Below are 22,740 nucleotides of genomic sequence, written 5' to 3'. Positions count from 1 at the left end.
TTTTACATGGTAATCAAAAAACACAACAGGAAATGTTCTTTTTTTGTTGTTCAGTCGTGTCCGACTCTTCGTGACCCCATGGACCATAGCACGCCAGGCCTTCCTGCTCTCCGCTCTCTCCCGGAGCGTGCTCAAGTTCATATTCAATGCATCGGTGATGCTATCTACCCATCTCATCCTCTGCTGTCCCCTTCTCCTTTTGCCTTCAATCTTTCTCAGCATCAGGGTCTTTCCCAGGGTGTTATCTCTTCACATTAGGTGGCTGGCCAAAATATTTGAGCTTCAGCTTCAGTATCTGTCCTTTCAATAAGCAGTCAGGGTTGATTTCCTTTAGGATGGACTGATTGGACCTCCTTGCAGTCCAGGGGACTCGTCAGAGTCTTCTCCAGCACCACAGTTCGAAAGCATCAATTCTTCGGCGCTCAGCCTTCCTTATAGTCCAGCTCTCACAGCCATACATTACTACTGGGAAAACCATAGCTTTGATTATACGAACCTTTATCAGCAAGGTGATGTCTCTGCTTCTGACTATGCTGTCTAGGTTTGCCATAGCTTTCCTCCCAAGGAGCAAGCGTCTTTTAATTTCATGGCTCCAGTCACCATCTGCGGTGATCTTGGAGCCCAAGAAAATAAAATCTGTCACTGCTGCCATTTCTTCGCCTTCTATATGCCAGGAAGTGATGGGGCCAGATGCCATGATCTTAGTTTTTTTAATGCTGAGTTTCAAACCAGCTTCTGCACTCTCCTCTTTCACCCTCAACAAGAGTCTCTTTAGATCCTCTTCGCTTTCTGCCATTAGGGTTGTATCGTCTGCGTATCTGAGGTTGTTGATAATTCTCCCGGCAATCTTAATTCCAACCCGTGATTCATCCAACCTGGCGTTTCTCATTATGTACTCTGCATATAAGTTAAACAAGCAGGGCGACAATATGCAGCCTTGTCGTACTCCTTTCCCAATTTGAACCAATCGTTTGTTCCATGTCTGGTTCTTACTGTTGCTTCTTGACCCTTGTACAGGTTTCTCAGGAGACAGGTAAGGTGGTCTGGTACTCCCATCTCTTTAAGAATTTGCCACAGTTTGTTGTGATCCACACAATCAAAGGCTTTAGCATAGTCAATGAAGCAGAACTAGACACTTTTCTGGAATTCTCTTGCTTTCTCCATGATCCAGCGAATGTTGGCGATTTGATCTCTAGTTCCTCTGCCTCTTCTAAACCCAGCTTGTACTTCCGGTAGTTCTCGTTTGACATACTGCTGAAGCCTAGCTTGTAGGATTTTGAGCATAACCTTGCTGGCATGTGAAATGAATGCAATTGTACGGTAGTTTGAACACTCTTTGGCGTTGCCCTTCTTTGGAATTGGAAAGTAAAGTGACCTTTTCCAGTCTCGTGGCCACTGTTGAGTGTTCCAAATTTGTTGGCATATTGAGTGCAGCACTTTAACAGCATCATCTTTTAGGATCTTAAATAGCACAGCTGGAATACTGTCATCTCCACTAGCTTTGTTGTTACTAATGCTTCCTAAGGCCCACTTGACCTCACTCTCTAGGATGTCCGGCTCAAGTTCAGTGACCACACTATCATGGCTATCAGGGACATTAAGATCTTTCCTGTATAGTTTTTCTGTGTATTCTTTCCACCTCTTCTTAATCTCATCTGCTTCTATTAGGTCCCTGCCTTCTTTGTCCTTTACCATGCCCGTCTTTGCACAAAATGTTCCCTTGAGATCTCCGATTTTCTTGAAAAGATCTCTACTCTTCCCCATTCTATTGTTTGCCTCGATTTATTTGCATTGTTCATTTAAAAAGGCCTTCTTGTCTCTCCTTGCTATTCTCTGGAAATCTGCATTCAGTTAGTTATATCTTCCCCTTTCTCCCTTGCTTTTTGCTTCCCTTCTTTCCTCAGCTACTTGTAAAGCCTCATCAGACAGCCACTTGGCTTTCTTGCATTTCTTTTTCTTTGGGATGGATTGAGTTGCTGCCTCCTGAACAACGTTATGGACCTCTGTCCATAGTTCCTCAGGCATTATGTCTATCACATCTAATCCCTGAAATCTATTCCTCACCTCCACTGTATATTCATCAGGGATATGATTTAGGTCATACCTGAATGGTTTAGTGGTTTTCCCTACATTCTTCAATTTAAGCCGAAATTTTGCAACAAGAAGCTCATGATCTGAGCCACAGTCAGCTCTGGGTCTTGTTTTGACTGACTGTATGGAGCTTCTCCATCTTTGGCTGCAAAGGACATAATCAATCTGATTTCGATATTGACCATCTGGTGATGTCCATGTGTAGAGTCGCCTCTTGTGCTGTTGGAAAAGAGTGTTTGCTATGATCAGCGTGTTCTCTTGGCAAAACTCTATTAGCCTTTGTCCTGCTTCATTTTGTACACCAAGGCCATGCTTGCCTGTTATCCCGGTGATTTCTTGACTTCCTGCTTTAGCATTCCAATCCCCTATGATGAAAAGGACATCTTTTCTTGGTGTTAGTTCTAGAAGGTGTTATAGGTCTTCATAGAACCAATCAACCTCAGCTTCTTCGGCCTCAGTGGTTGGGGCACAGACTTGAATTACTGTGATGTTGAATGGTTTGCCTTGGATTCGTACTGAGATCATTCTATTGTTTTTGAGATTGTACCCCAGTACTGCTTTTCCCACCCTTTCGTTGACTGTGAGGGCTACTCCATTTCTTCTAAAGGATTCTTGCCCACAGTAGTAGATATGATGGTCACCTGAATTAAATTCGCCCATGCTTGTCCATTTTAGTTCACTGATTCCCAAGATGTCGATGTTCGTTGTTGCCATCTCATGTTTGACCACCTCCAGCTTACCTTGATTCATTGATCCTACATTCCAGGTTCCTAAACAATACTGTTCTTTACAGCATTGGATTTTCTTTTCACCACCAGACACATCCACAGCTGAGTGTCCTTGTGGCTTAATCATAAAGAGAGAGTAATTTCAAGAATAGCAGAGATTTCTATTCTTCTGTAGTGATCCAGTGTCTGTCCAACATACACATTACACTTAGCTCCTGGTGTACTGTATGCATCGCTTACCATATGCTAGCCCTAAACAGCGAGAATTCAGCCATTCACTTCATTCATTAAAATCCAGAGCCTATTATTCTGTTTACAGTCTAATAGATATTCACTGTCACCATCCAGGCCTCTGATTCAATTTGCCTAAATCTCATCTGAAGAGTGATCCTGATGGAGAATTAATTTAATCACCAATTTCTTCTCAGAACCATCAACTGTGGCTGTTTCTTAATAAAAGCCTTGGTGCTTACCCTGCTACCAAAGGAAGCCTGCTGAGTAGAAAACAGCCAGCAAATCATTTAAATAAAAAAGTAGCAAGATTTTCAGGCAACATGAAGAAAATGCTCATATGGACCACACTGTGTAGTCTTCTAGAGTATCTGAAAGCATTTATATTCAAAGGAATTCAGCTTTCTTGGTTATTACACATGTTCAGGACATCTACAGACTGACAAGCTCACTGCCTAACAACTGCAAATGCAACATACAGGATCCCCCTGCCCTTAACTAAAATGACAATTAAATGAGTGAGTTTATGTGGACCAAATAGTTCTGCCTCAGCTTTTGAACTGTTTTAGTGTGGAACATATTTCCTATTACCAGTAGCCTTGTCCACAGAAATTATGTTGGTGGGATGGATCCCCCCTTACTCAGTGACTTAGAACCTCTTCACACATTACATATTTTAATGTGTACGTATTTTAATGACCTTGTATGTATGGCTAATTGGTCATGGCTTTATACACCACCCTAGAATACATAAGGATGAAGGGAAGTTCAGAAATATTTTAATAAATAAATATTTTATGCGTGCATGTAAGTACAGAAGCTGAAGTATATTTTTATGTGCATACTTAAAATTTTATTTATTTAAATATTTCTGAACTGCCCTTCGTCATTATGGATTCTAGGGCAGTGTATGAAGTCATAGCCAATTAGCCATACATAAAGGTCATTAAAATATGTATACATTAAAATATGTAATGTGTGAAGAGGCTCTAAGTCACTCGCTTGAAGATTTAGCTAACCCATAATAAGGGCTGAGACAAGAGGGAGAAACATATCAAAGTGAAAAAGGAAGGGAAGGGAGGGAAGAAAAGAAAAAAAATTGGCAGCTTCCTAGAGGGAGATGGTAGAGATGGCACAGAGCGTACTTCAAAGGAAGAGGTGGTACACATGGGTGGAGCACTGGCACTGTCTGATCATGCTAACTCAATTTCCCTATGTGTGGCTTTAGTAGGAAATGTATAAGTAGTACTTTAACATGATCTACTTTGCACAGCATATAGTGCCACTGAAATCTAGGGAAGATTTTCAGCTGTTATCTTTTTGTGCATAGTAACACACTGTGCAAAAGACAAGAAAAGAGAAAAAAGTTATTTCAGAGGACTTTTCTTACATAAATATTTAGCAACTAGATGAATGTCAATAACAGCTAGTCTGTTCATCATCGATATTTGGCTTTCAGACCACATCTTTATTTTCCTCCAGTTTATCTACCAGGTACAACAGATTAACAGTTTTCACCCAAATTATTCTATGAAATAGATATTGACACACACACCCATATATGTATGGAGGAAGGTTTATTATACTATGGTTATGTAGAATGAGGCAATCTTCCCAATTGCACATACCTTTGAAGTTGTTGTCTTTTTGCAATGGACCTAAGCACACAAGCTTCTACTGAAATTATGCCAGTAAGGAGCTTTAGGATTTGGCAGAAGCCCTGCTATGCTGGTGGAATGCCAGACATGCTGCCATGAAATATGTGCCAGAGGAACTCTCCCAATATGCTGGTGGAACGTTCTGCCATTGGAGTCATCCTGCCAGCAAAGATAAACCTGAGGAATGGCCAAAATGGGGGTAATTGGCTCGATGTCAGTAGCATGGGAGACGAGCACACTTTCGCCATATCCAATACTCCTTCAATCAAATGCCATAGTCCTCCCCAGGCCCATCAACAACTACCCTGCCCACACTGCCATGACAAAGCACAGGATGTGGTTTTATTTAACACTTAATCACAGCTCACCACAACCAATGAGATCATAGCTCAGACAACAGAGCATACACCATGGAGGTAAATCTCTCTGGATCCATGTCATGCAGACTTAGGGCAACAAGGGGGACCATGAAAGATGAGAGCTACGGCGGAAGGGAACTCTGCACATCAGGGGAGCACTTTGTATAAAATTGGGGTACTATTATTGTCTCCTGAGCACACACTGGAACCTGAGCACATTGCTAACACTTTTCCTCCTAGAAACCCAACAGGTACCTGCCCTCAGGAGTCCAGGCACAAACACCCAACAGCAAACTCCACTCCAATCACACAATTAAGCAAGGAAAGGGGGCAACATTTGTTGTAATGTATAAAAGCTACAAATGTCTCTCACTCTCCTATATGTAAATACTGCACTTTGCCTGAACTGTACTGCAATAGCACTTTCCCCATCCCAACAGCTGAGAACAGTGACTTCCACATGCAAGTAAGCTCTCTGTTAGAAAAGGCCAGGCACTCCACTCTAACCATTGCAACTGCTGGCCAAACACTCATGTTCTGTTTTGCCTTACAGGACCACATCATGAATGCACAGAGTAAACAGCCACTCCACACACAGAGTTCTACTGCATCCCCCAAGGGAGAAGAGGTAAGCATGGTCACAGCCACAGCAGTCTCCCCCTAATGGGAAGGGGTGGGACTGAGACATGAAAACAGGGAAGTACTCAAGTGGTACCTCTCATTCGTCTCTCTCACTCCTTCACAAACACCTGCTATGCATCCAGGTTCAAGGACTATGTGCTCCAGCTGCTGACTGTTCCCCATTACTCTTTTTATGTCTCTCTCTCTCTCTCTTTGCTCTCTACAGGCTGCTCTCCCACAGGTACAGGATACATCTGACCTCCAGTTCCGTAGGGAGGTCCACCCGATGACTGGCAGCCATGACCAGGACACTTCCAGCTGCTCCTCTGCAGGACTGCCAACCAGCACAGGAGCTCTGCTGGGGTGTCTGGCTTGCAAACCTGTACATGTCTTTATCTTTGCAGGACCCACTCCATCTCTAGTGCTGTTCAATAAGGACTACTAATTACCCATAAATGTTCTTTCTGTGTTCCCTTTCCCACACCTTAGTACAAACTAGTTTTAACCAGCCTCAAGTTGGAATTCTTGGTCTTAGGAGCCATGTGCTTGCTGCCTGTGCTAGTAGGATTCATACGTTAGGGCTGTTGTACCATTGCTGTAGGTGTTGTGAGGATTGAGGGGGTTGGCTCCGTCCATTTCTGGGTGATGTGGGGGCATTGCTCCACCATGTCCTGGGATAGATGGCCACTGGCAGTGTTAGCAAGGATGCTAGGAGCAGGGCTGGGATTTTTGCAGCGTTTTTTATTTTGCTTGGCAGCATTTTTCTTTCTTTCCAACATGTTTCCCCCTTCTCCTGAGCGGAGCATGTATTGCAGGGATCAGGCACTTGTGGCCCTCCAGATGTGTCAGACTTCAACTCCCATCACCCAACCACTGGTCATGCTGGCTGGGGCTGATGGGTGTTGAAATCCAACAACATCTGGAGGGTCACACGTTCCCCACCCCCAATTTATTTATTTATTACATTAATTAATGTATTTATTAAATTTATTAATTGCCCATCTGGCTGGTCACCCAGCCACTCTGGGTGATGTACAACAACAAAATAGTTAAAACAATAAAATTTTACATTAAAAACATCATAAAAAATACCCTAACCCACCCAAATGCCTGCCTCAACAACCACGTTTTTAATGCACGACGGAAGCTCATTAAAGAGGGGGCATGGCGGAGTTCCCTAGGGAGGGAGTTCCACAGAGTGGACATCCCCCAAACTCCTCTTGTCTCTCACCAAAACTACCTTGGTCTTGTCAGGGTTCAGCTTCAGCTTATTCCTCCCCATCCAGCCACTCACCGTCTCCAGATATTTGGATACGGATTCTATGGCCAACCTTGGTGAAGATTTGAACGAGAGGTAGAGCTGCATGTCATCCGCATATTGATGATACTGCACCCCAGACCTCCTGATGATAGCCCCCAGCAGCTTCACATAGATGTTAAATAGCATCGGGGAGAGGATGGAACCCTGTGGCACCCCACAAGTGAGTGGCCACGGATCCGACACCTCCTCTCCCAGTGCTACCCTCTGGTACCTGCCAGAGAGGAAGGACCAGAACCACCGCAATATGGTGTCTCCAATGCCCAACCCCTCCAGGCGGTCCAGGAGGATACCGTGGTCAACAGTATCAAAAGCCGCTGAGAGGTCGAGGCGAACAAGGAAGGAGCATTCGCTCCTATCCAGAGCCCTCCTCATATCATCCACCAAGGCGACCAAGGCTGTTTCTGTCCCATGCCCAGGCCTGAAGCCCGACTGAAATGGATCTAGATAACCGGCTTCTTCCAAGTGTGCCCTCAACTGCATCACCAACACCCGCTACACCATCCAATGTATTGGATAATTCACTGGCATAGTGGTAGTTTATCTGTGGCCCAAGTATAATTGCAGAGGATCACTCTGATGAAGACAATTCATTCTTTTCTCCCCTTCTTAGTTTCAAGTACTAAATTTGGTAGCATTACTCTGCCTCTTAAGGTAAACTCCTTGGCATTAGGAATGTGCAAGGATTCCATTTGTGTTTGCAAATCATGAGGGCTTGTCTTGTTCACAATCCCAAATGCAAGCAGGAGTGCTTTTTTTTGGAGTAACGTTCTCAAATTCCCAAATTTGTGATCAAGTTTGAAAAATGCATTTTTAAAAAATGCACTTTGAAATGTGCACTTTTCAAAAACTATTAATTTTCACACTTCTCGTCTGTGTGGGCAAAGTTTCGAAAAATATGTACAGAAATGTGCAGTTTTCCCTTTCGAACAAGCCAAAGAGGTCAAAAATAAAAATGGGACTGAGCCAAAACCAGCTTCAAAGCAATTTTCAGAGCATTTAGACTAGCTTGAAAATTGCTGGTTCTCCCAACCCTACTTGGCGTTTATTTTTGTGTCATGAGTTGGATTATGTTAATTCTTAAGGAGATACCAAACAGCATAGTGACCATTCACAACACAATGTTGATAATAACGCAAACATTCTGGCATTAGTAAGATAATTAACACCTGTAGTGGAATGATACAAACTATTATAGCGGTACAGAAAAGTCACCATAGGAATGCTGTTTCAAGCTGTGTCGCTGTGACAAGTATATCCTGTAGACAGGACCTTGGAGCAGATTTATATGGGTTTAGTCTGAAGAGAGGAAAATTCTCATGTCCTTGACTTTCAAAACCAGTGTTTCATCACTTCAAAAATACATGTTTGAATTGGACTGTTCAGCTGGTTCCATTCCATTTTATGAAATAAGTCCAGTGTGCAGAAAAATGTGCATAAATTCTACTGAAATCAATGAGATTTAGGTGAGTTTAACTGCTCGGGGCTGTGCTGAGCATTTTAATATGCAGAATATTGCATCATTTCGGTTAACATGATTCCTTTTCTTTCTCTGCAAGCTATTCAGCTGTTTTAGGAGTAGTGTGCTTGATTGGGTGTTCATTACTGACTATCCAAAGTAGTAATTAGCTTGTTAGGTTGTCAGCAAGCAAGTTAATTTTATTTAGACTTTATTAATTTCACTCCTGCTGGCAATTGCTTTTTAGCTACCTTTGCTCTTGACAACTTGGCAGTGATCTTTTATTCAACAGAGTGGGGAAATATAACTATGATATTTTGGAAATGGCATTTATTTGGGAAAGGCTATTAAATTAGAGTTGTTGTTGATAGGGAAAACAAGATATTTTACTGCACAGTCATACCAGGTTAAGTAAAAACAAAACTAGCCCTATGATATTTATTTTACTAGGACCCACTTTCACATGTACTCGCTTTCCTAGTTAATGCTGCTATTAATTGCCCAGGGGCAAAATATAAACAGCACTGAACCTGTCTTTTCCGACCCTGCATTGCTAATATCTTTTGGGGCGAGGCAATTTATTTTGGAGAAAGGGTATGATAGGAAAGTGTTAAACACCCTCTCCTAGAGCAACACCCCTTTCCCAATCTTCAGTCCCATGGAGCTGCTAATTAGGAAAACAAAAACCACAAGAGATCCTAACAATGGATCTTCTGTCTGATTTTGCCATTATGCTTAGGACAAATTGGGCTATAACCCATCAAAGCTTATGCCACAATAACATAACTTCGTTCATCTATTTATTTATTACATTTCTATACCACCCAACAGCCAAAGATTTTCCTGTAACGTCCAGTAGCCAAAATACCACAGAAGGGTTGTGTTGGTGGTAGTGTTTTTGGTAAAACAGACTAACACAGCTACCCCTCTGAAGTGTGTACCATGTCATAATGTCCCAATGCTGAGAGCATAACAGGCCACTATGTGGAAATGGAGATGAGCATCCTAATCTCCATTTCTACATAGTGGCCCGTTATGCTCTCAGCATTGGGACATCATGAGAGTCTGTTATGCTCGCAGAATGCCATATTCCACAATTCTCAAAAACAAATATTTTTGTTTGGCCTGCCATTTGAAGCTCAGGATTATGCATGCAGAGTGGTGTGCTTTTTTTATTTCTGGATATGTTCATGGAATTTCACATTTATATTTGATTTTTAACCTATCGTTAACTATAAGCATAAAAATTTCAAGGATTCAGGACAGGATACTTTAAGGATCTGAAATAAACAATGCTAGATACAATAGGAGAACCTGCAACAAACTGTTGCAGTGTGGCTTGCTCCTGTTCAAGGTTCCAGCCAGCCATGCCCTTTTCCAGGACAGTCCTTTCCATCCCACTTCCCCACTCAGGTTTTCTGTTTTTCCTCCCTCCAACTTTCAGGGAGCATTTCTTGGCCAATGAGCATACTCAGTCCTCATGGAGCTATCTGGGGTATTTTGGCCAACATTTTGTTGTATTTGTGCAAACCTTAGGTTCCCCTGAGCCTGCCCTTTTGGTTACATAAGGATCCATATTCAGAGAATGAGTTCATTGTCATTGTATACAATGCTACATCTGGGATAAAATGTAATAATATAATGAAGGCACAAATAGCAAACCATAAGGTTTTACACCATCCTGCCTTAAGTCCCATCTCATTCTTTCTCACTACAGTACTGCTTCTTGTGTCCACCTCTCCTGCTTTACTGTTCCTTTTACCTCAGAACCAGCAAATGTTAATGACCCAAAGCCAAACTGTTGAGGCCATCAGAAGGAGACAAAACAGCAGCAGTCAGGCAACCTCCAGCATGCTTAGATACAGCTCCAGCTAGAGCCTCTTCTCTTCTGCCACTGCTGAGGCCATCAAAGGGAGGAGAAGAAACAGCCCTTCCATTGTGGTTAGATCCAGCACCATGACTTACTGAACTTCGTAACTAAGAATCAAGTGTCCGGGTTTACTTTTTTCGTTCTCCTGCCCAATCCCTTTTCCGTCAGGTCTTTTATGTTCTAAGCCTGAAGGCAGGGACTGTCTTATTACTACTCTTTGCAAGCCATTCTGAGAGCCCCTTTGGCTGAAGAGGGGTAAAAATGCTGCACATACATACATACATAAATGCTGTTCTAGAGGATGAAGTGGGGAGACAAGCTTTGGAGGTGAATCATCATGGAAGGGAGCTATGTAAATAAATAAATTAAATGAAGTTTATTCAATAGTGCCATATGTACAGATTGTGTAGATGTAGATGTAGCTTGGCCTTTTAGAATACAACCACTAGAGAAGATTTCAGTATCCACTAGCTGTTTGCCTGAAATGTTATGTCAATTGTGGCATGTATGTTTTAACATATAATTCTACATACCCATTCGTATTTGTCTTCATGATTATATATCTGATGGTAAGTGTAGTAATTTGAAAATGAGAGCAAGACAGTGCAGTGCAACTGAATAAATCAACACTTTGGCAAGGAGAACCATAAATCAGGTGTTTTTTAAAGAAGAGGAAGTGTTCCTCATCACCACAGAAGATGTTAATGAAAAACAGTTGTTTCAGTTCAGCCCTACTCTAAAGTAAAATAGCACTATTAGAGAATTGGGGTAGTCCCCAAAGGTAAATGTAAGCTTGTCTGGCTGCCTCTTCCACTCTGCAACTGCACCAGTTCTTAGACTATCAGATCACAAAGCATCAGTACATGGGGCGGGCGGGTGGGTGGCTCTCAAGACTGAGGCACAAGACTTTACATGTTTAAAGGGAGGAAAAAGCTCCCTGACGTCTGGGATCCATGTGACCATTTGCCTGAAGTGAGCATGACTGATGTCATCTCAACAAGCCAGAAGATAATTGAAAAAACAACAACAACCAAACCTTCACAAAGGTAACGAATTCTTCCACTTTATCATTGGACATTATCAACTTCTTCTGCACTACTTCAAGTGCCTGTTCACTTTGCCTTGCCAAGCCATGGAGTTGCTGAGAGGCAGTAGTTTCGAGTTCAGTCATGGCACACTCAGCCTCAGCCATTTTACTTTCAAGATTGGTAAGTTTAAGCTCCTGAAATAAAGTCACATGAAAATGGTACTTGTATGAAACAGTAAAACACCCTGATGAAAATGAGTCACATTGTCAGAATGATTGCTAGTCCTGGGGATTCAGAGTAAACCTATCCCTCACATTGTGTGCATTATCTAAGCAGATTAAAGGTGGGGATTGTAACCTGGAAAACACTCTGTTTTCTCCCAGTTCCGTTACCCTCTAGGGTGGGTACATTCTTAACTGGTTTCTTGTATTTTCTCAATTAAACACAGTGGCTAGAAAATGTTGCAAAAATTGAACACTAAAACATTTGGGCAGTCTGAATACCACAGAGCTACTTGTTTGGAGCTCATACAAGAAGTATAGCATGCATTTAAAACTGTATTCTATATTTAGCTTTCTGTATCATGCTTGTTGCTTACTTCCTCCAATCTCCAAAAAGAGTACACATATCTATAAAGATACTTTTAACTGGTTTACTCAAATGTTACATTGCTTCTGTAAATTATTTTCCCAGGAGAGGCTTGCTGCCATCTCTTACAGCCCCCACTTAAACTTACAGCACATTGAGGCTGTTTGAAGTTTTAAAACTCTGGGTCTGTGTGTGATAGCTGGTTTTAGACTAAGTGCTGTTTCTTTTGTGGAATATTAGACAGTTGTGAGTTTACTACCCTTGAGCACCTTGACTCAACAAAGCCATTGCTTTCCTAACATGGGTTCAGAGTATGTTCTGTGCTGCAGGGGAAACTGAGACAAGGTTCATGCTTGCCCAAGAGGAGCTGCTCAGAATGCCTGGGTTTAGCATTTCTAACACCCAGAGAAAGAGCCTAGTAAGCTCAGACCCTCTTCAAACAAACATTTTTGACCCAATAGGAGAAAAGGAAAGAGTAGGCCTCAACCCATCTTTCTTCCTCTCCTTTCAGGGTACAAAGTAATGTATGAACAGGAGCAATAGTGGGTTCATTTATAGTTAGGATCTCCTTGAAACCATTGTCCATATCCTGGCTGAAGGCTGGGGGAGATCTAAGGTGCAAATTAACTAGGCATTGTGCAAATTCATACAGCATTTTCTATTTTGGAAGAGCAATGGTGGGAAAAAGGGGTAAGTTGTCACAGTCCCTCACCATGCCCAAACCAGAGGCTAGCTTGCTTGCTTCCTTCTCAAATTGCATAGAAAATGCTTGTCTGACAGGGCCTTCACTGCACCAACTTTAAGGCACAGAGGGGGCGCTATAGAATTTATTCACACACACCCTAGTTAATATCACATAGCATTCTATCACAATTCATTTAATTCAATTTCCAAGATGCTTTCGACACTGCGTATGTTATAATGGCTTCAGACATAAGAGAATAAAAATCACAGAGATGCTACTATGGGCATAATAGAAATGTAAATTTGTTTATCAATACATCTCTTTATTTGTAATAAGCACTGAACACATAAAAAGGTTAGGTAGAATTAAATATCACATGATTAATCCAGAAACTCTGTAATCGTGTACCTTTTTCTCTAACTCCTCTTTAGCCTTGCGATACATCTGTTCATACTGTGCCTTTTCTTTCATAGCTACATTAAGCCTTTGCTTTAGTGAATCAATTGATGTTTTTTTGTTTGAACAATCTTCAGTCAATGTTTTTACCTGAAGTAATACCCAGAGAATAACTGTTATTAGCGAAAACATTTAAATCGTTTAGCTGAGAAACCTAAAAATATGTCTTATAATAACATCTACATTTAATTTTACACAGTTCTTTTACTATCTTAGGTGAAAATGTAGGCTTGCACCTGTTCATGTATGGATTCTATCCCACTGAAATCTATATGACTTATTCACACATAACTGGCTACATGACTGCAACTTTTTAGTTACTACTAAATTCATAAGCATTTAACATATAGCCAAATGTTAGCATGCAGAAAATTTATCTACATGTAGAATTAGTCGTATCAGGATCTGATGGGAGGCAATATTAACTATACAAGCCTAAAACTAATAACCAGTACCTATATTTTTTTTAATCTTCACTTGGAATCAGTTCATGAAACAAATTATATTATGCTTTTATGTAATACATTGTAGAAATTTTCTCAACCAAATGTGACATGAAAAATGCAAGATTTAAAATGATGAAAGACTTAAAGCAGAACAGCCAAATAGAGCACAGATCTCTAAAATGCTTTCCTCCCTGCCGAAAAAAGAAAGTCAAGTATTTATTCCGCACCACCTTCGTTTTGTCTGAGATTTCCTCACCCCCACCTCTCTCTTGGGCTGATTTCTTAATGACATCTTATCTCAGACATGGAGGGCAAGGGAGTACTTCTCTCTCTGGAACTGTCAACTGCTTAATGACTACCAGAGCAGGCTACTTTCAGAGCCAGGCAGCTACCACCTGCTTTTAAAGAGAATCAAAGTGGTGCTTGTCTTGAAAACTATTTCTGTTTGGGGGTTGTACAGTGTGCAGCCTCAGGGATTCTTACACATGTGCCCTGTTTGCTGGGAAGAAGGGGACAAAGCATGCTGCACAGATAGCGTAAGGAAGGTGCAATTTCACTTCCAATCCGCTGTAAGCATCTGAAAAATGCATTAAATATTTATGGGGAAAACAACTTGCAGAATAGCATAAAATGGAATCATTAAATATATAACAGTGGAAGGGTTGGCATGTAATATTACTATAAGGCTAATTTACAGGTATTTTTTGCTTTATGTCAGAGCTTATTATTAGATAGACGGAACATATATTCTCACATGGCAGGTAGAATCTTATTTGATCTCTAATTTTTAGGAAACCACCAAACATGTGTCATTCTACCTGTACTACATACCATATTCAATCACCACATTCATTGTCACATTAAATTGGTTTGTTTTTTTTCTGTTTTATGAGCACAAATGTACTATCTCTGTATACAAATGGAATTATTATGACAACTATTACAGTTAAGCAGTGAAATCTGACAGAATTTTAAATGGATATGAATGTAACAGATTTTTTAAATACATGAGATGTTCAAAACTTATAATAATGTAATAAGGCTGACTGGATGTGAGTGTGTGTATGTGCATGCGTGTGTGTCTGTTGAACTAAATTTTTGGGATTAAAATGAATAACAAACATTAAATACCTTTTCTTCAAGAGTTTGCAATGTTTCATTAAAGCTTTTCTCCTTTTCCTGATTTGCTTTCATACGCAGTCTCCAATCTTCTATTAAATGCCTTTTCATACTTATGTCTCTCTCCATTCGAGAAATCCTTGGAATAAGGAGGAAATGCAATATTCACAGAATTATGGAACATTACTAGCATGTACTTATTTTGAATAATTAAAATGCATGACTTCAGTGAGTGCTAATCTTTGTACCATTTGCCAGTCTAAAGGTGTTGAAAATCGTTGATGTTTTCTACATATATAAAGACATAGGAGACAAACTAAAACTCTGCGGACTTTTAAATCTTAAGCAACATATTTCTATACCACAATATAAACATACAGTATTTTATACAGTAAACCATATTAAGATGAGTGTATAATTATGAGCAAAGTGGAAGCAAAATATTACATTATTTTAGTGCAGACTGGCACAGAAAGGAAAAATAAAATGAAATTCACTAAAGTATTCATTTGAAGGTGTTACTGGGTGAATTGCCTGTCATGATTACGTACCACAATTTCATATGTAAAAAAGCTTTATAACAAGGGGATATTTTTTTATAAGAAAAATGTTTTGGCAGTATCTATTGAAAACCAATACAGCAATTTCCAAGATTAAATCACTTTCACTCATGGAGCAAAATCTTTTAAAGAAATGTATCACTTCTAAATAGTAAGACCGCCGAAAACGAATACAAACTTGTAAATATTTTCTTGTGGCCACATGATTTTATCCAAATAAAACAAGTCAGTATAATGATTATACACAATACATTGTTCTTGATATCATGTCAGTACCACATAAAATCAGCTAGAAAACCACAGCATTGTAAAAACTGATGGAAGGAATTTACATTTGAATGGACACATCAGCGTATTGGGGTCAATCAAGTAGATTACTTCTAGCAAAGCACATTCAATATTTACTATATAAAATAATGGTAGGACACAGACATATCTGAATACTAAATCTAAACTACAGAGTTTCTGGGTTCTCTAGGTGTATCTTAAGGCACTAATCAATGAAATACGCATTTTGTTAAAGCCTTTTAAGGATATCCCTATATTTAAGGGGAAGGAACCACGTCAATAAAATAATTTTTATTTCTCAAGATTACACATTAGTAGGTAGCAGGTTTGCTAATTTGTGGATATTTTGTGACTTTAATATTTGACTAGACAAATATGTACATTTTAATGAACTAAAAAATAAATGAACTTACTGCCCTTTTGCACTTTTTTCAAATGTAAAACTGGATATTTAATCCATTTTAAGCATCTAAACCTTGACATGTGTCTTAGCCCTTAGGCAAAGAATCACTGTATTTGAAAGATTGCTTTTAGCTGTGCTGAGGTATTCATTTAGATTTACATCAAGGATAACCAAATACTTTCTAGAATCTGAAATGTGACCGTTGATACTGTTGTTGCAATAGAGAAATTGTATTAAGTTAACAACTTATCAATTTTAAAAAACATGCCATCAGCATGTACTGCTCTCTCCCTAAAAGTTTGAAATATGTATCATAAAGCAAAACGAAATAAAACACATGGAAAGCTCACTTGAGGAAAAATGTCCATGCTTGATCTGAAATGCTATTGGAGCAATTACATTTCTACCACTGGGGGGAACCAGACACAACGGATAGACAAAACGAACCTACTTTTCCTGTAGTTCCCGCATCTGTTCTTCTTTTCCTTGGACTTCATATTTCAAAGATTTAATGGTTGATGAATGTTTAGTGATTTCATTATTTGCATTCTAGATTGAATAAAATATTTATTAAAGCCTCAGTAGTGTGGATTTAGGATTATCCAAAGTATAACCGATAATGACCTTGTTTCAAACAAAATATTTACTGTTGAACAGTTTGGTATATTTTGCTCACCACTAAACAATAATTAATGAACATCAGAATACAAAAGAATATCTCTACTGTGCCTGTACTTAGAAAATCTGCCCTTTAAAAACACTTTGCTTAATGTTTCACATTGCTGACTTTATAGTTAAATGGGCATTTCTCAGGGCCAGCCCAGAGATTCTGTCTTATTCGGCAGAAGAAATATGAAACTCCAATAAGGTCTGCTTACAGACATTTTCCACCAACTATGTCCCTTACAGGATAGGGTTGCTTACAGGACAGGGATGGGGAACAAAAGGCACATGTCTAAGAGACCTATGTTTCCTCTCTGGCTTTTGATTGCCAAAATCTGCAACATTGTGTAACAGAATAGAAGTTGATCCTATTTTTCATTTTCTGTGCCATGTAGCTCCTTAGTAGTAGTCATCACACTGCGGGATGGATATCATCACTTGCATCACTTCCTCTTCTGATCTTCAGTCATGTCCTGTCTGACATGCCATTTTAAAGTTCCCACCACCAACACTAATAGCTTTAGAATTTCAGCAGCACAAACAAAGCTAGTAGTCTTATACAAGGGCTGGCAGTGTATAAGGATAGGTAGATTACAACTCCCATAATTCATTACCATTGGCCATGCAGGATGGGGCTTGTGGGAGTTGTAGTCCAAAATGTCTGGAGGTACCTGGTTGCCTACCACTTGCCTTAAGAAGTTCTCTTTGTCTGGATATAATCCAGAAAGAAACCCTCACTGCGCACAGATTCACATGGGACCATCTGGCCAAAAATGAGATAGCTATTTTAGGTAATTCTGGCCACAAAACGAAATGTCTCCACAATTTAAAATAATTATGTCACTACATCTTTAATAGTGATCAACAGCTAAAATTGGTGGTATGAAACGGTGTCAATTAACTGCATTTCAGAGCAGTTCAGAATAAATTGTGCTCATCCTCACCCTCTTGCTCCCAATGTTTAGCAAGGAATCAGTTCACCACAGGTCTGCATTCTTATTTGGAGGTTCAGCCATTGATTAAAAGGTAAAGGTAAAGGTGTCCCCAACCAGTCGTGTCCGACTCTAGGCTGCGGTGCTCATCCCCATTTCTAAGCCGAAGAGCCAGCGCTGTCCGAAGACGCTTCCGTGGTCATGTGGCTGGCATGACTGAACACCGAGGTGCACGGAACGCTGTCACCTTTCCCGCCGAGGCGGTGCCTATTTATCTACTTGCAATTTCTTGCTTTCGAACTTGGGTTCAGGCAATTTACACACACTGTTGAGTGAAAGGATAAGATAGGCAGTAAACCAGAATACTTCTGGAATGTTTCCTGCTCATTCCGGGCTTGTAACTTCCATTAACATTAATGGGAGTCTTGTACATGCTATTGTTTCCCTTCAGGGAAGTAGAGATTCTGATGTGAAGAGTTAGGAGTAAACTATTGTTTCTAAATACTGTGCAAACCTCTCTGCACTGCTACACCCCCTTGACTTGTAGCCTTAAAAATAAAATGTTGGCAGTTCCGCTAATTAAAACTCAATAGTGCTGAAGAGCCACAGTGCCTAGAAATTATCAGATTTCTGTAAATCTTCATGGCACTGACTATAATGATCCTGTTTTAACATTCATGTAATGAAATAAAAATTAAAAGCAGGTCCAGGAAGAATGCAAACACAATTTGGTAAAGTGTGGCAGGAAGTCTAACTGCTTTTTAAAATTTAAGATTAGGTCTATATGTTCATAAACACAATCATAATGTAAGGGATAAAGAATAATGTATAGTCTGTACTCCTGAGATACAAAAAGAATGTAAGTCATAATTCTTGTGTTACAGTACACTTCAACGGGAGCTTTCTCTGGGTAAGGAAAAGATTTTTCAGAACTGTACAGAAAGCTGCAGTAATTTATTGTATTTTTTAAGTGAAAACTTTTCATGTGGTCAAAGCATGTCTAAGATTCCAGCATTTCTGCATTGGACATGTCACCCAATCATGAAATATATGAAGTTTAACCTGAAAACAGTTAAAATGATAGATGGCAGCAGAATAATAACTGAAGTTCCTTAGGCCTACTTGTGCAGCTTGACCTTCATTAAGGGAGAAATGTAACACCCTGTTATAGAAGTTTACATATTCCAAGTAGAAGTGGACACTTGTGTTAAAAGTGGGCCTCTGCAAAGAGTTACACAGCAGTGCTTGTTATAACAACCGTTAGCGTGCTTTACGTCCAAGGGAAAAATCACCACTTCCTGTGGAAAACAACACTGCTATGAAGGGGAAAGGAAATGAAGCAAATCTCTTCCAGCAGTGATTGGGTAGGAGTGTTAAGAAGCAGGAAGCCTGGTTCTCAAAAACCACTTCTTGTGTGGCTAGACTTTGGAATTTGGAAAGGGCAAAAAAGCTACATGAATATGGTACAATCTTGGCTTATTTATTCTAAACCTTGTAGGCAAAATTGAGACATGTGCATAAACAATGTGGGTTTTGCAACAGGTTCCCAGGTAGTCTGAGGCATCATTTAAGTTAATTATGTCATTAATCAAGTACTTATAGTTTTTAATTCTTTATGCCAAAGTTGTTGGACAAAATTTGAGTAAGCACACTCAAAGTCGTATTAAAAAGCTATAAGGTTATGTATGTTTTGACTTGTGAGTAGTTGTAGTTAGTAAGTCAACACATGAAAACCCCTTTTTTATATCTATGCTGGTTATGGAAAGCAAGTTCCAAGATGTTCCCCATCTTCCTGCTTGAAAAGCAAGGCAATCTCATGAACGAATAATGGGTTATATTAGGGACATATACTGACTGTGGAAAAGCACTGGGATACTTAATTAGGATTCCAGTAAAATCTGCTTAACTAAAACAGGATCACCATTGTAGTGCTATGAAAAGTTAATTTTGATCTAATGTTTTACCATCCTTAACTTTTGTGAGTGAGATGGGAAAGTACCATACTAAGATTAGGTTCAGATAGAGCAGGAGTTCCCAACCCTTTTGGGTTGGTGCATACATTTGGAATTTTGGGAGAGTGTCATAGGCGCTCTTACAGAGTGGCTGTCTGGAGGGGGTGGGGGTCCATTCATAAAATGGCTGTCACAGTGGGCATAATCAATCACAAAACACCCATTTCCCAGAAGGCAAACTGGTGAGACTAAAAGAAAAGTAACTTGCCTAAGAACCTAAGTACAAGGCAAAAGTGGTCTTTGAGCTCCAAAACATAAAACCACTGTTTTGAACTCAGAATTTTCTGTTCCAGCACCCATTTCTTAGAAGGCAACTGATGAGCCACCCCCATCCTCCTTTTTCTTTTTTAAGAATACCTCTGGGGCATTATTTCTCCAAATAAATTTGGTGCCAGAGGCCAGTATTTTATTTTGCAGCATGCAGCTTCCCAGTTACACGTACACACACACAATTTTTTTTTTTTTTTTAAATCAGGATGGATGGGCACCAAGAGATGCATTCATGGGCACCAACCAAGCTGGAGTCCCCAGAGATAGAGCAAGGAGGCTTGTCCAGTTAAAAGGAAAAGCCCTGGGGAAGAAAAAAGAAGAAGAACATGCAGTCAAAGAAGAAGTTTAGGAATTCATCTCCCCTGTGGACAAACTACCTCTAACTTCAGGCTGGCAATAGCTGGCAGCCATTAAAAAAAGAAAGAAAGCTGAATTCTGAAAAAAAATTATGTGCAGAAGTTACCACAGATCCATCAGAAATAATAATATAAAGCAGATTATTAATGGCATATTGGTCTGAAAGTCATTGGGTTGGATCTATGCTTAGTCATACATACAGTAGACCCAGTGAAATTAAGCATGCTTCCAGATTAGGCTTGTATTGTACTGTCACCCTGTCTCATTCTGTGAATTTTACAGGAAGTCCAGACAACCTCATCTTCCATTTATAACCCTCTTGTGTTTTCCCACTGTTCTTCTATCTTTTTCCCCCCAGAAAAAAACCCGTTAAGGAAGAAAAGACAGAATAGCTGGACAATGTCTTCTGATTAGTAGCACTAGGAGCCATCCATTTGGAATAACCCTAACTTAAGTCCTGTTGATTTCAATAATTCTACTGTATATGACTAAGCCCGGATCCAAACCAATATAAAGAATCAAGGCAACCAATAGATCAAAGTCCTTATTCTCCTGTCTTATTACTTAAGTGTATAAATAAGGTGGCTGCTTTGGGCATTACAGTTACAGGATAGATACATGAATACTGAGGAAACACCCAATATCCAAAGCCATCATGTAAGCAGACATGTATACAAATGTCTCCTATACTACCATTTTAAATATGAGAAAGAACTGAAAGAATAACTGCAGTGACTGAAAGTTGTAAATGGATAATCATAGCAGACTGCCAATTCAAATGTTTAGGATAAAGATTCTCAGAACAATTTTAAAATTGTTTGATATTTTCCTCAAAATATTTACTTATTGCATTTATATTCTGCCCCTCCTCCAAGGAGCTCGTGGTGGTGTACATGTTTCTCTCTTCCCACATTTTTTTCCTCACGGAGCTGTTGTAACTAGGAGATAGCAGTAGCCTAAAGTCACCCAGTTTCATGGCTGTGTGGAGATGTGAACCAGGGTGTCTTCAACACTCTAACCATTACACCAACTGGCTCTCTGTCTATGGTTTTCCAATCACCAAAAATGTAACAGGTTTTTAATGTTTAACTTCATTTAAAGAGAATCATATGCATTGTTAGCCACATGAATGAAGACTTCTGAACTATCAAATCCTAAACTTAAGTCAAGGTCTAACCTCAGAGTTATCTTAGACCAAACTACATTTATATAATTATTCAGTCAGTCAATCCAATTTCAGTTATTCTACAATCCCATCTGTCAGCTCTTAATAAAATGAATATTCCACATTGCTATCAACTCTCAAATATCATGAAGCCTTCTACCTGCATGATATTATCAATGTTTCCATTAAGATTAATCTAGACACTGCAATTCTATAGGCTGCAAGAAGTTAAGAAAAGGACTAAACTACAATGATATATGCCATAGGGAGAACCATTTTTTAAAAATTTTCACAAATGCTATTAGAAGTTAATAGGATAACTTGATTTAGTCTTGATGCTTTCCCTGAAATTTTAGACAGACTTTTAAACAGAAAAGACAGTGTTGCTGGCAGTAGTGGCAGCAACATAGGCTTGGAGAAAATATGAGTATAAGAACTCTTTCCCCTTGAACAAAACCTGGATGCTTAATTATTTGGGATATTATTGTCAATCTGAGAGATGGTCATTCTCCTCTGAAACAGTAGTAATGATGATTTATATACTTCATAGGACGCAGCATATTCAACGCATAAAGCATTCTTTATTCTTAAAATAATCAACACTCTTTTGCTCTTTATTCTGTAAAGACTGGATAACAGTTTCAACAAGCCAGATTTAATCATAGCCCTGAATCTGATTTATTTTCACTAATCTTTCGGCAGATGAACCTAGCCAATTCAATATCATTTGACTGAATGTTAAGTTACCCTTATTTAATTATGGTTGTTGACCATCATTTAATAGTAAGGTTACCCACATCTCAAGATGCACTTTATTTTTACACATATTTCAATCTTTTAATGCTTGATATGCAGTTTAGGAAATAAAGTGCCCATTTTATAATAATTCCATAATGTGAATTGTCACCTTCAGTTTACACTGCAGCTGCTTCATTTCCAAATCAACATTCTTTAGTGGAGTTGCTGGTGTCGTTCCAGTATGGCCAGATGTCACAGGACACAGGCCTTCTCTCAGTTTGGTAGATTGGGTCAGGTGGTCCAATTTTCCTTGCAAATCTGATTTTTCTCGCTGCAGCTCAGTCAGGTTGGACATCAGGGTCTGTTTTCCAAATAAAGTAATAACAGTAACAGTTGCATTCAATATGCAATTGAGACCAATGTGCTGTATAATTTTATAGTTTAGCATTACAAAATACAACATATGCACCGTGCATTGTCCAAATTGCAAATGGGTTGGCTGAATTCACTGGTTGCAAAACAGATTCAGTACTAAAGAGAAAAAGAGATAGGACACTGGCTGCATATAGTGATATTCGTTTAACAAGAGTTAAAGAAAAAGGATCCTGTAAAGAACAGTGAAGCCATTTCCCCACCACCATTGATATTTCTTGTGCTACATATAGGAAAGTACTGAGATGTTCTCAAATTTCACT

The 22,740-nt window shown here is 39.5% G+C and overlaps 1 protein-coding gene across 2 annotated transcripts in view; it reads right to left on the bottom strand.

Moving 5' to 3' along the window:
- The window catches only part of CNTLN (centlein), a 267,130-nt gene that overhangs the window by 36,597 nt on the left and 207,793 nt on the right, over positions 1-22,740 (bottom strand). For both annotated transcript variants that reach the window (XM_084834565.1, XM_084834566.1), the window contains 5 exons: positions 22,215-22,406; positions 16,360-16,457; positions 14,670-14,796; positions 13,045-13,182; positions 11,372-11,557 (listed from right to left, as the gene is read on the bottom strand). In XM_084834565.1, the coding sequence (XP_084690691.1) occupies positions 11,372-11,557; positions 13,045-13,182; positions 14,670-14,796; positions 16,360-16,457; positions 22,215-22,406 (741 nt within the window). The remainder of the gene's footprint in view (positions 1-11,371; positions 11,558-13,044; positions 13,183-14,669; positions 14,797-16,359; positions 16,458-22,214; positions 22,407-22,740) is intronic.

The sequence above is a fragment of the Heloderma suspectum genome, chromosome 2 (genome assembly GCF_057233095.1).
Source record: "Heloderma suspectum isolate Gila_16-S chromosome 2, 16-S_ref, whole genome shotgun sequence".
Lineage (NCBI taxonomy): Eukaryota > Metazoa > Chordata > Lepidosauria > Squamata > Helodermatidae > Heloderma > Heloderma suspectum.
This window is presented reverse-complemented; position numbering and strand designations above follow the sequence as displayed.